Genomic DNA, 14,645 nt, shown 5'->3' with positions numbered 1-14,645 from the left:
GCTGGCCCTTGTTGACTCCCAATGCTCCCCAAAGTTGTGTCAAGTTGGCTGGATGTCCTTTGGGTGGTGGACCTTTCTTGATACACACGGGAAAATGTTGAGCGTGAAAAACCCAGCAGCATTGCAGTTCTTGACACACTCAAACCGGTGCACCCGGCAACTAATACCATACCCTGTTCAAAGGCACTTACATATTTTGTCTTGCCCATTCATCCACTGAATGTCACACATACACAATCCATGTCTCAGTTGTCTCAAGGCTTAAAAATTCTTCTTTAAACTGTCTCCTCCCCTTCATTTACACTGATTGAAGTGAATTGAACAAGTGACATCAATAAGGGATCATAGCTTTTACCTAGATTCACCTGGTCAGTCTATGTCAAGTTCATAATGTCTTGTATTCTCAGTGTATAGATTATTATACAGAGCTTTATTCTGTGTAGTAGGTCTAAGTCTTCATGCCTTAGCATGTCTTCTCCTTCATATTGCCTCAAGTCTGCCATGTTGAGATCAAGTTGTCTTTTTTTAACAAATACTCCTTTTGATCTCAACACTCTCTCTGTCTGTGTGTGTGCAGACACTCCTCCTTTTTCACTTGCTCTTCATCTGCTTTGTTCTCTCTGCATGTTTTTCTCTCCTATTTCCTGCTTATAACCTTTTCTCTCTCCTTTCAGTTATTGTCCTCTTGATCACCCACTTTCTTCCTGCAAGAGAGCACCCCCCCACCACACACACACACACACACACACACACACACACAAACACTTCAGCCTCTTACCAGTGAGTCCTCCACCGTAAAGTTGAACATTCTCTTGGCATCTGTCTTCAGGTCCCTCACAAAATCTTTATATTCAGGGTTCTGTGGTTCTCTATAGGTCAGGATTTTCACACTCTGAGACAGACACAAAGATTTTTTTTATTGTGATTCATAAGACAAAGGTTTCACTGAATTATATAGAATCATACCATATGATGGGGTCAGAAAATCAGGTTATCAATTTCTGCTAATGAATGAATGAACCACAGGTGTGAGAAACACCATTTCTGTGGTAGAAATTAACAGTATGTTCCTCTTTCCCAGGCCTGTCGCTTTTATAAACATGCAACTGTTATTATAGCCTAGTCGCTCTATTCTATGTTGTCAATGTGACCAGTCATCCAGTACACATCCTCCAAAACACCTTATAACATTATTCAAACCATCTCATCTCCCATTCCTACAGTCTGTGTAGATACAGGTCCAACCTAATTCAAGCAGAAAACTAAGGTCTGAGAAGGCTAACATGTAAAAACACAGCAGTGAGAGAAGTGTTCATACGTATGGGTTATGGCATTGGTTCCCAGACCATTAGGACCGACTTAAAATCTGTGTCAATCTAAACGAAATGACCACGACCCACCAGAAGGGCCGTATGTTGTGCACCACTGATGTACACAATGTGCATCAGTTACATTTTCAAAACTCAGGCCCTATGTTTTGCTCTTTCAGGCTTTGTGAGATGAGACTGATATCAACACATTGATGGGATGTCACGAAATATATAGTTATGTTGCCTCTCTCCCCCTCGATGGAGAGTCTGTTACTCACTAGGGAATTGAGAAGAAAATTAAAGTACTTCACATTGAGAGAATGTAAAATCAACAAGATTAGATTTGTCATCTCATCTGCCTGGCAGCATATTTAACAACAATGACAACTATGGGGAAACATAGGGACATCAACATATGATTGCTTCAGGGCCTGCTGTGTAAGTCAGTGGAGAATACAGCAGATACCTGTTTCCAAGGTAATGATGGGAATGAGATGAGGAATGAGATGATACACTCGACTCTGATCCGAGGCTTACCTGGAAGGCCTCCTTGGCGACAAGGTCGTCTTGGTCCCCTCTGGCCCACGGTTGAGCATTCTGGGAGTCCAGGCTGTGTCCAAACATGTCAATGTAGAAGAAAACAAACTCCTCCTGAGGAAGGCCTGCCCGCCGGAAGTGAACCATCAGCTGCCTGAATGTGTCCGGAGAGCAACACACAAACACCACTACGGGGGCACAGAGAGAGAGAAAGGGTTATAAAAGGGTTATAAAAAGAAGAGAGTAAAGACAATAGGAGTGTAATGAGTTATTGCACATCTGGTCAAATATATTTTTTTCTTGCAAAATACACAACAACCCACAAAAATCCTGACTTTAAATTATAGACCTGTCTAATTAAGAATAATATTGTAAATGAATGCGAAATGTAACAAATTCTGAAGCAAAAGCATGGAAGGTAATACAGTGGGGCAAAAAAGTATTTAGTCAGCCACCAATTGTGCAAGTTCTCCCACTTATTAAAAAGATGAGAGAGGCCTATAATTTTCATCATAGGTACACTTCAACTATGACAGATAAAATGAGAAAAAAATGAGAAAAAATCACATTGTAGGATTTTTTATGAATTTATTTGCAAATTATGGTGGAAAATAAGTATTTGGTCAATAACAAAAATGTATCTCAATACTTTGTTATATACCCTTTGTTGGCAATGACAGAGGTCAAACGTTTTCTGTAAGTCTTCACAAGGTTTTCACACACTGTTGCTGGTATTTTGGCCCATTCCACCATGCAGATCTCCTCTAGAGCAGTGATGTTTTGGGGCTGTTGCTGGGCAACACGGACTTTCAACTCCCTCCAAAGATGTTCTATGGGGTTGAGATCTGGAGACTGGCTAGGCCACTCCAGGACTTTTAAATGCTTCTTACGAAGCCACTCCAAACTTCAGACGGGCCTGGACATGTACTGGCTTAAGCAGGGGGACACGTCTGGCAATGCAGGATTTGAGTCCCTGGCGGCGTAGTGTGTTACTGATGGTAGGCTTTGTTACTTTGGTCCCAGCTCACTGCAGGTCATTCACTAGGTCCCCCCGTGTGGTTCTGGGATTTCTGCTCACTGTTCTTGTGATCATTTTGACCCCACGGGGTGAGATCTTGCGTGGAGCCCCAGATCGAGGGAGATTATCAGTGGTCTTGTATGTCTTCCATTTCCTAATAATTGCTCCCACAGTTGATTTCTTCAAACCAAGCTGCCTGGTGCAGGTCTACAATTTTGTTTCTGGTGTCCTTTGACAGCTCTTTGGTCTTGGCCATAGTGGAGCTTGGAGTGTGACTGTTTGAGGTTGTGGACAGGTGTCTTTTATACTGATAGACAGAGGAGCCTCTTAAAGAAGAGGTTACAGGTCTGTGAGAGCCAGAAATCTTGCTTGTTTGTAGGTGACCAAATACTTATTTTCCACCATAATGTGCAAATAATAATGTGCAAATAAATTCATAAAAAATCCTACAATGTGATTTTCTGGATTGTTTTTCTCATTTTGTCTGTCATAGTTGAAGTGTACCTATGATGAAAAGTACAGGCCTCTCTCATCTTTTTAGGTGGGAGAACTTGCACAATTGGCTGACTAAATACTTTTTTGCCCCACTGTATATCACTTTTCTTTCAAGTGTATTCAACAAGCATCCTAAAAAGCATCCTTTAACCAGAGCATATAGTTGTAGGATCTTGATTTGATCACTCTTTTGGTGATGAGAATTTTCCTGCGCAGCAGAAAACTTGTAGTGTATTCAAGGTATCAACCCCTACAAAAATGTTTTCCAATAATTATAATACACATAATAATTCACATTTCCTGTTACTGCAGGGTTATTTGCCTGCTGTAGCAAACTGGATCAAATTAAGATCCTGCATCTGTAACAATGTGACAGGTCTTCAATGTAGTTCATCCTGCAGGCCAATGTTGTGTGAGCAGAATGAGAAAAGCAAAAACACATGTCTAGCTAAATTGATAAGGTTAAGAATCTCTTAATTGTATTTGAAATGCTTTATTAGTTACTCTGGTTAGCCTAGTCACACTTATCATCTAACAGCAGGAAAATAATCCGGTAGCAACAGGAAATGTTAATTATTATGTGGATTATAATTCATGGACATTTTTGTAGTCGATACATTTATCGTAAAGGAAAATCAAGCCTGAAATTTCAAAGTGGAAATTACAAACTTTAGAATCCTTGTTAAAGCTCAAATACACTACAAGTTCAACATTTCCTGCAACAGGGTGATCAAATTACGATCTTACATGATGAGAAAATAATACACTAAACGCTTCAAATAACTGAATACATTTTTTAATTGGTGAATTCTAAACCAGCAGACATTGCAATCCTTGGGACCAGGAGTTGTGCACCAAGGGCTTATTGTGTCAACCACCCATTTATCATACATCAATATCCTAATCGGATTGACCCAATATAATGAGAGCATAGATGGCCATCTATTTATTTTCCTTACACAACAACCACATGACATTCAGATAAACAGACAAACAAACAGACAAACAAGACAGACCAACACCTAATAGGCACTTCAAATCACACTTTTTCAAAGACACACACACTTCTTCAAGACTGTTGGAAAAGCATTCCAGGTGAAGCTGGTTGAGAGAATGCCAAGTGTGCAAAGCCGTCATCAAGGCACATGAGGGCAACTTTGAAGAATCTCAAATATAAAAGATATTTTGATTTGTTTAACACTTTTGTGGTTACTAAATTATTCCATATGTGCTATTTCATAGTTTTGATGTCTTCACTATTATTCTACAATGTAGAAAATAGTAAAAATAAACAAGAAACCTTGAATTAGTAGGAGTGTCCAAACTTTTGATTGGTATTGTATGTGAATGAGATATTTTTGTATTTCATTTTCAATAAGTTTGCTTAAATTTCACAAAACGTGTTCACTTTGTCATTATGGGGTATTTATTGTGTGTAGATGGGTGAGAGATTTTATTATTTTTTATTCATGATAAATTCAGGCTTTAACACAACAAAATATGGAAAAAATCAAGGGGTATGAATACTTTCTGAAATCTTTCGGTAAATAGGGGTAATGAGAGAAAGGAAGGGGGACAGTCAATGTTAGCCCGCAGGCTAATTGTGCTGGGGTATAGTAGTGCCTGTGGCGGTGTGTCCAAGACAGTGATCTGAAACAGGGCTCTATTAGCTCTATGATCAGCTCTGCTCCCATCCAGAGGTTAACTGTCTCGGTCAGACCCTTCATTAGCCTGTGTAATTACTGCAGGCTGCCAAGTACCTGGCACTGCCATGGCAGCACATGGTAAGTGTGTGTGGATGTCAAACCGCGTTCAGCATTCTCTGTGCGCCATTGTGTTAGTTTTGCCTGGTCCAAAAACAACCCTTAATAAGCTCTATACCCCATAAGCAGGTTGTGCTGCTGTGATCCTGTGTGGCCTGTTCTAGTACAGGTAGGTCTAGGCTTATCTAGTCTAATCTATTCTAACTTGTCATAGTGTATTGAGTCAATCACCACCTTCCGGAGACACCTGAAACCCCACCTCTTTAAGGAATACCTAGGATAGGATAAAGTAATCCTTCTCACCCCCCCCCCCCCCCCCCTTAAAAGACTTAGATGCACTATTGTAAAGTGGCTGTTCCACTGGATGTCATAAGGTGAAAGCACCAATTTGTAAGTCGCTCTGGATAAGAGCGTCTGCTAAATGACTTAAATGTAATGTAAATGTATTGTGTTCTGGGCTGGTCAGGTCTGATGGGTTATTGTGTTATGGTCTACTTAGGGTCTTGTCAATTGACGGACTGGCTATCTGGAGCACTGGGAGTTTTCCCGGTGGGCCGCTTGATAATTGGGGCCGATGCAAATCAAAATATAAATAACCCCAACCCCCGCTTAAATAAAAATAACCAAGTGCTCTGTGTCTGACTGGCCCAGGCGAGTGGGCTGCCGGCCCACTGCAGTTGGGTATTACATCTGTCAGCCTCTCTCTCCCAGCCAATTACTTTTGGTCCAGTCCATTTTAACTTTACCTGAGCCTCGCCCCTTTCTCATCTATGTTAAGTGGTGACATTTGGATAAATAGTGCCGTGGAGCAAGATGGCCAAACAAAAAGAGAAAAACATAAAGGTGATGCTAAAAAGCGGAGAGAGAAGAGGTTGAAGTTCCTTGAGGCTGATGCAGCCAAATGTTTTAAAATGACAAATTATTAATTTGGCGCCGTTACCAGTCAATCATCTCAGCCTAGTGAGCCTGAAGGCACTGGCAGCAGAGAAAAGAGAGAGCAGCCCATTGAGCCTAGCGATACCAGTTCAACTGTTAGTCAAGGTTTGCAGCTGAAGCGGTAAAACAGAAGACAATAGGGATAAGATAAGCAATGTTTGGGTTTCGATAGTTGGCTATTTAGCTATATCGGGTGCCTCTTGTTGAAACAAGTGTTCGTCAATGTCACTTTTCGTGAACCGACCAATCACAGCCTGGATGGGGCGGGACATTAAAAAAAGGTTGACGTGCAACTGAAAACTTTCAAAATGTTGAACTCATTGATATGCATGAATGGTTAAGATTATTGACAAGTTAGTACTTAGCATTAACAAATTAGAGACTAACCACCAATGAAATGTAGATCATTTTTCTTGCACAAGGATTTAATGATGGAACAAAACCTACAAAAATTATAAATATTGGTTGTGTATTTCTTAAATTGCTGTATTGTCCAATTGGAATTAATATTATACTAGTGGTATATAGTATACTATTACATGAAATTATGAATATACTAACATTATGTAATTAATATTAATATTATACTAACATTATACTATTATATCAACATTATACTTTTTATTTAACATTAAAATATTATACTAATATACTAATTTATACTAATTACTCATCCAGGTTGAGGATAGTGCATCTGCAGTGGACAGATGTAGATTGAGCCAGAGCCAGGATGCCACTGCCACCCCAATTTTGGATTATTTTAAGAGGCCGATGTCAGGGGACCTAGATATGTTTTTTAGTTTCCACCCCCAACAAAAGTGTGAAAAGTCTGTGGTGCAGAAGGTTTTATTTTGTAAAGATGGGATCAACTGGAAGTGGCTGTCATACAGTGAAGAGAACCATGCTTTATTCTGCTTAATTTGTATGGCATTTGCAAAGCCCTTCATGAATGGAATGTCAGACTGGAAGCATATCCATCAGAGAGAGAAAGAACATTATGCATAGAGATTATGCTGAGGCCAACTTTCTATGGTCCTCCAAAGGTAACATTGAGAGCCTGTTCATCGGCAGTCAGATGTCTTCTCATAGAGAGCAAGTGAACAGAATAGGGCAAGTGCTAGAGCGCATTATAGATGTTGTTAAAGTCCTAGGCAAGAGGGATCTGAGCTACAGAGGCATGCAGTCTGAAGCAGCTTATACGCTAGATGACAGCAGCATTGAGCATGGCAACTTTTTAGAGATGATCCTTCGGCTGAGAAAGTACGACCTGTGTATGAAAGAGCATCTCACTGCGGGCATAGAGAAAAGCAAAACACTGCATGAGTCTGGGTCAAGAGGGGGCAGAGGCTCTCTAATGACTCTATTGTCAAAGACTACCATCGATAACGTCATTACCACCATCCTACACACAATACAGGCCACCATAGTAAGTGAAATCCAGGAAGCTGGCATGTTTTCAGTCCATATTGACACTACGCAGGACATTACAACACAAGATCAATGCTCTGTCATAGTCAGATATGTGACGAACGTCATCCAAGAGAGTCTTGTGGCTGTGGTGAAATGTGAGGCATCCACTGGACAATACTTTGTCCAGGTACTGAGTGAAGTACTGGAAAACATGAAGCTTGACATCAGCAAGTGCATTGGCAATTCCACTGATGGAGCCTCCAGTTTGCAAGGCCAGTATAAAGGCTTCTCTGCCTTGCTCTCTGAAAAGTCCACCAATCAAGTGCATGTGTGGTTCTTTGCACACATTTTGAACCTTGTTTTGGCAGGCAGAACAGAGTGTCTTGGCAAGTGGGTCACTTTTTTATCTCGTTAACAACATACAGTAGCTGTGTTCTTCCGTGAATCCTACCAGAGGATGAACATTTGGTGCGAAGGAGAGCAAGGATTGGAGAGTGTAAGGAATTGCTATTTCGTATGCAGGTGACTAACTTACTGCTAATTACATGGCTACAACTCACAGTAAAGCCTGTGGGGTCCCCTACAGGATAGCTCCCACATTACACACATAATCTCCCTTTTTTAACCGAACACTGTGTGCCCGAAGAAGATCCTACGATGACGGACAGACAACTGAGCCAATGGCGGAAGACTACAGACTACAACCAGCTGAACCAATCCGGAGATCCGATCTTCCTAGGGTCAACCTACTTTCTGTGACGTATATAAGAGCTGTGCTGACTGTTTACGCTCTCTCTGCCTGCCGTTCCACACGAACTAACGGAAGAGCCGTAATTACGTTGTACTACATATTTTCACTCTGAATAAACTGTTTACTTGTCATAAAATTTACCACTTAGTCTGAATCGATCCTTGACCGGCTCACCCATCTACATATCCAATTGCTAACAGAAATGGTACGCAGAGGATGGTTAACTAACGGTCCAGTCGAAGCGAGCAGATTGGATGTGAGAGAGGGGTGAGCGCGTGGAGAGGAAGATCCGAGAAGGACGGGTGATTTGATTTTCGGGGGGTGGACAACAATTCTACTCAACTCGGGAAACTGATCTAAAGGTGCACCATAAATAAGGTAAGCAAAACCTGTTAAATCAAACGTTGCATATTGTCGTATAGTCTGCCTAAATTTTGATCAGTATTTCCGAGTAAGTATGAATTCTTGTGTAAATTTATCATTTGCTGACGAGTCGAAAAGAACAGTGTAGTGAAGATATGTAGAAACAAGCCAGCGACGGCTGGTGTGATATGAATCACTGATGAGTTATCAGTCACAGTCTGATAGCTTTCAATGATGAGAGATCAATTAAAGGCCTAAAAAGTTCCAATAGGGGTCGGACATATATAAATTCAGTTCCGATAGGGGTTGGACATGCGCATCAATGCTGATAGGGGTTAGCACGATAGGGGTCGGGAATAGAGATCAGTCAGAAACCTAACGCCGAGGGGGAGAAATTGCAATTTTGTCCCGTGTACCGGTAGAGGCTAGTCTGAGAAATTCACTGATAAGAGTCGGGAATAGAGATCAGTCAGAAACCTAACGCCGAGGGGGAGAAATTGAAATTTTGTCCCGTGTACCGGTAGAGGCGAGTCTGAGAAATTCACTGATAAGAGTCGGGAATAGAGATCAGTAAACCTAACGCCGAGGGGAGAAATTGCAATTTTGTCCCGGGAACCGGTCGAGGCTAGACTGATAAGAGATTCGCCGATAGGGGTCGGCTTTCAGGGGTCAGAGAGATAACGTGTATTAATTCTGATAGGGGTTCAATTCGATAGGGATCAGTAGGGGATAGAATTGGATTCTAGAGTTGAATTCTATCCAGTAAATCCGCTTAGCTCGGTCTGATAGGGGTCGAATTAATAGAGGTCAGAGATATAACCTGTAATTGTATGTTTTGTCTTGTTTTGTCTATTTGTAACTGTTTATATGAAAATGCAAGGTGGTTGTAATGGTTTCCATTAAGATTGTTGGTGGTTACATAGAGAGAAAGAGGCAGAAAAGAAAAAATCACGTAGGGGTCAGATACGAAGGGAGCGAGATTGATGAGAATCCTGATTGAGGGAAAACTTTGGGCGTTTAGGTTGGTGCTGTTTTCTGTTGTTCAGATGCCGGAGTAACAAATGCAGATAACTGAAAATTGGGTCTATTTGCGGAGAATCTCAGTTCCATAAGCATTGGTGGTTCAGTGGTAGAATTCTCGCCTGCCACGTGGGAGGCTGGGTTTCGGTTCCCAGCTGAGGTGTAAAGAATAGTTATATATGTCTTGAGTTTTTGGTTGTAATTGAACTGGTTGTTTTGCAGAGAAAGTTATAGTCACTAGTATTGGTATAAGATATAAACTGAACGTTTTAAATAGTTTGTTTGGTTCAAATTGAAAGACTAATTCATTCAACTTAATATAAGAACGGAGATTTTGATGCAAGGCGATGTCTGTTCACTAAATGATTTGTTGGGAATAATACATTGGGAAAAGAGTCGTAATTAAAATGCTAATTCAAAGACGAGACAGTAACTTAAATCAAATTAATTCTGAATAATAACGAGGGAACAATTACGATAGATTTGTGTCCATCGAAATGTTTTTATAAGATTAGCGAATTGAGAGATGTTGATTGATGTTGTAAACTCTAAATCAGGATTCAACAGATGTGATAAATTAGGTTTGGTTTATCGAACCCGAAATACTGTTGTTGCAGAAGGCCAACCATTATTTACAATGAGTTGAAAATCGTTGCGAAATGAGTCAAGATTGAGCGCTTGTTGATGACATCACTCGCGAGGTTTCCGTCGCCACGGAAATTATGTCTTGACTGGGGGTGACAGAGAAAATGGTTAGTGTCCTTTAAAAGGAGTATGTAAATCGTCAGGAAAGATGCTAAAAACTAGCAGCTGATTCGCTGGGTGGGTATCATTGATTTGTGGCGTTTATTTGGACTGTAATTGGGCCGTGAGAGAGAGGGATTGGATGTCTGAGTCATAAAACATCGTGATGGTGGATTCTGATGGTTGTTGATTCTTGGTTTGATCGTTTGAATAGCACCAGTGAATTTGAGCACTGTTTCCATTATGTGGAATGGTGTCAGTGTATTAATGGTGAAAAGCAACCTCTATGGTAAAACATAATTGTACATGTTTCGGTAAACTAGCGAGGTTGAATTTGGTTATTTGAACATTTCCCTTGATACGTAGACATACGTGACAGGGGCAAGTTGTGTTTCCTTGAGGAACACGCAGACGGTGTTTTGTTTTATTGAGATGTAAATGTGAGTTGAAGGAGCCAAGGGAAAATACGTTATTTTTATTAAATATCAGGGATTATAATCTTGGAGAATGAGGCCATAAACGACCAAATTGGAAAGGCCTGGAAGATTTGATTAATCATTAAGGTTTGCAAATATATACACATAAAACATTTGATAGGACTATTTGTTTTGGTGCAAAGGTATTTTAAAGAGACACGCTTAAATATGGAACTTTATGAGTTTTTATTTTATGAGTTTTAAATTACACAAGTGAATTTGGATTTTAAGGATAAAGGGTTCTTTAATATGTCTAATGTGGTGTAGAACTTGACTGTAAAAGGGCGGGTTGACTCATGGACCTTATCATGACTGTCTTCTAGGGTCTGATCAGCCTTAGGGGAGAGTCATTGGTATAATGAATGTGGTCATATTGAGATACTAGTTTTAAGGTAAATTCATTATAAAGGAGTTTAGAATAGGAGGTTAGGATAGGATATATATTAAGCCAATAGGGCAGGGAATTAAATAGAAAAATAAGTTTCAGTTCTTCGGGGTGATAAATTACTGTAGATAAGGAATTCTGCACTCTGCAACATATATTAAATTCATGTTATTGTCAGATAGAATACTGAGGGTCCTTGAAGGAAGGATTTTGATATGATAAGCATTTGTTTTGATTTTTTTTTGACCATTAGGGGTTAAAAAAATAAAATAAAAATAGTATTAAATTTAACAGGTTTATAGGACATCTGTGATGATTTAGGATTATTGTTAGGTTGATTAAGGAAATGTAAGGACTTTAGAGATTGACACTCATAGACATGATTTTGGATAAAGTCAAACAGTTAGAAGCTTAGTGGTATTTGAGAAATATGAGAGAAAAGGTTTAAATTGGTAAATATATATTTAAGAAAATATATAAGTAGCGCAGATAGTTCTTAAGTAGATAAGAAACTTGACAGGGAATTGGTACTGGATTGACGCCCAAGGGAGAATTGGACATGTGGAAAACTAAAAGGGGCTCCTTCATGATGTCAGACATAAGGATAATATACTAATCTTACCTAAGTCAGTATTTAGAGTAGGTAAGGTTGATACCTGGGCAGAGTCAGGTATCAAAAGGGGGATGGGTAAATTGTGGTCTAGGATAGGATGGGGCTTATTGGATAAGAAACTAAAAAAAATAATAAAAAAATATGTAAGCTAACAATTGGGCATAGAAGTTAAACATATAATCAGATAAAACATATGAGAAATTGTTTGTTAACCAAGCCTGTATGTCCAGGATTTTATGCATTACAGGTGAACTACAGGTGAAGTCACTCAATCCAGTCCCAGAGGCTTGGGGACCATAGAAGACCCCTGGTGACAGCTAGCTGAAAGAGCTACCCAGATTCATATCGCACGGCGGAAGGGTAAGACACTTTTTTCACTGTCGGACAATAAACAGAGTTCGGGAGAAGAACTGGAATTAACAGAATTCCGGGGCCAACTCTCGAATGAAGTAACCCTACCTGTCCTATCACCCCTGTTTTTGTTCATAGAAGTGAAGATGTGTCTGGCTCTGGCTAAGTGATGTGTATTTTGTTCCAAAATAAGCATAAGAGATCCCTAGATCTGGGTAGATAAGAAGTTAGAATAGAGATTACACGGTAACCGACTTCGGACAGTTCTAGGATTGGAGAAGAGGGTATCCTTATAGCATGGAGGATCCCACAAGGGTGGATAGGTTTTCCATGATATGGGGAAACCTGGGAGCAATGTTGAACTTTGTAAAGGTGATGAAATCCTACTAACCATCAAAACTATTAAGCTCTCTGATGCAGGCACTCACACCCTCGGACTACAAAGGACGAGGACAGACATGATGGGTGTGTTTTCTATCAGGGTACTGCCAAGACCAGAGGTAACCGGACACACTCCTCTACCACCACTGTGTTAAAAATACCATTCAGGTAATTAATGTTAGAGACTATTCGGCTATTGATCAATTAGAAACTGAGACTGGTTTTGATAGTAGGGACAATTTGTGGCTGTCTTATAAGAGGTACACAGCTAAAACCCTGAGAAGAAAGGACTGTATTATTTGAAGTTATGCTAGACCTGTTCTGGCTACACACCCATTTGCTGTAGGAGAAGGAGGGGGGTGGTTGTGTATTTTGAGAAGTTTTTACCAGGTTAAGCCCAATTCAACCCTCTGTTCCTCTTTGAGCCTTGTGTTTCCTGCAGTACCTCCTCATCGGGCCTCTTGGGGTGTTGAGGCATATGGGGGCAATTACGAGTGCATCACGGGTACAGGTAATGGCATTGATTATGGGAGATTGCCTGAAGCTGATTGCAGGAGTAACATAACCATTAATTCCACTTGGACAGTTACAGGCCTAAACCAAACTAGTGGTCTGGCTGATGTATGTTGGATGAGTGGAGCCAAAAGAGTGCTGAGACCCATTCTTAGAGGAGAATGGCAAGGTACGTGTGGTCTGACCAGTTTGATAATTCCACTGACCATTGTTGATGTTGTTGCTGAACAGCTGCTGAGTTCTGTAACCAGGGGACCTGAAAACATTCCATCCCATGGGAGACAGATGTAGTAGTGCTCCATGGACAGAGGATGTAGTTGACATACACACTAACCTGTTGGGAGTGCCAGTGGGGATTCCTCATGAGTTTCAGGCCTTGGGTAGGAATGATGGACTCTGGCACTTACTACCTACTATGGGTCCAGCCATGGTGGATGCTAGACAGACTGCATGGATTAATTATATCTACTATAATCAACAGCGTTTTGTGAATTACTCCCGTGATGCACTCACTAGTATGTCTGAACAGCTTGAGGCCACATTTGGGGTTTCCAGACAGAATAGACTTGCCTTGAATATGCTTCTTGCCAGTCAGGGGGACGTCTGCAAGATGTTCGGTAAACAATGTTGCACGTATATTCCTAATACCAGTCCAGATGATAGTTTTTAAACTTCACAATCTAAGGCGGGCTTGATGCACTGTCTGCTAAGATGAGGTCCACGGGGGGTGGAGGAGTCTGTTCTCTTGGCCTGGTTTGGTAAGTGCACTGGTATGATGGTTACTGGATTTCTGACCCTAATTCTTGTATTATTTGTTATTGATGTGATGTGCTGCTTGCATCATACCGTGTTTTGAGAAGTCTGTTACAGATGTGGTGAGGGCTTCAGGCATATGCCTTTGCTTGATGCTCCAGTTGGCGATGCTGATACGGACGCATGCTTTCAGGGGAGGATGGGACTGGTACCACCTGGTACAGGATAGAAGTAGCTGAGAGGACCAGATGGTTTCTAATAATTCTTTACTCTGTTTTCCATGACCAAAGTTTTATCCTACATCTTACATGTCAATAACAATAAAGTTTTATCCTGTTTTTGATAAGTGACACCATTGTGGGTGACAAGGGGGAAACAAAGGCATATATCACTTGTTGTTAATAATAAACTTTTTATTATTTTTATGAAATGCTATGACTGCTGAAATAAAGGATAATGAGTGACACCCTAGAAGGAAGGGCGGCAGGGTAGCCTAGTGGTTAGAGCGTGGGGTTGCGAGAACAAGCGGTCTTTTTGGTTAGATAACAGGAGCCAGGTGCGAGATAACGGTATGGAGCATGAGACCCATCTTTCAGTTTTTGCAGCAATTTTGGGAGGGGGATCCAGTTGCTTTTATTGATTAAGCTTCTCCATTGTATGTCGTGTCCCATCTGGGATGGGAAGAGGGGGAAATTATTTTTCTTTGTGGGCCATTTCCGGATAGACATACCTAGTTTAGGATATTTTTCCTTTTTGGATTATGTCTTCGTTTTTGCTTGGAGTAATGTATCTGGACTATATCACATCTCTTAGGAGATGTGAAGAG

At 40.6% G+C, this 14,645-nt stretch overlaps 1 protein-coding gene across 2 annotated transcripts in view; it reads right to left on the bottom strand.

Annotated features, from left to right (window-relative positions):
* Nucleotides 1-14,645, bottom strand: part of LOC115103122 (atrial natriuretic peptide receptor 1-like) — a 64,848-nt gene that overhangs the window by 29,425 nt on the left and 20,778 nt on the right. For both annotated transcript variants that reach the window (XM_029623782.2, XM_065009042.1), the window contains 2 exons: nt 1,848-2,035; nt 779-892 (listed from right to left, as the gene is read on the bottom strand). In XM_029623782.2, the coding sequence (XP_029479642.1) occupies nt 779-892; nt 1,848-2,035 (302 nt within the window). The remainder of the gene's footprint in view (nt 1-778; nt 893-1,847; nt 2,036-14,645) is intronic.

Source organism: Oncorhynchus nerka, linkage group LG3 (assembly GCF_034236695.1).
Source record: "Oncorhynchus nerka isolate Pitt River linkage group LG3, Oner_Uvic_2.0, whole genome shotgun sequence".
Taxonomy (NCBI): Eukaryota; Metazoa; Chordata; class Actinopteri; order Salmoniformes; family Salmonidae; genus Oncorhynchus; species Oncorhynchus nerka.
Note: the sequence above shows the minus strand (reverse complement) of the source record. Positions and strands in the feature narration are given on the sequence as shown.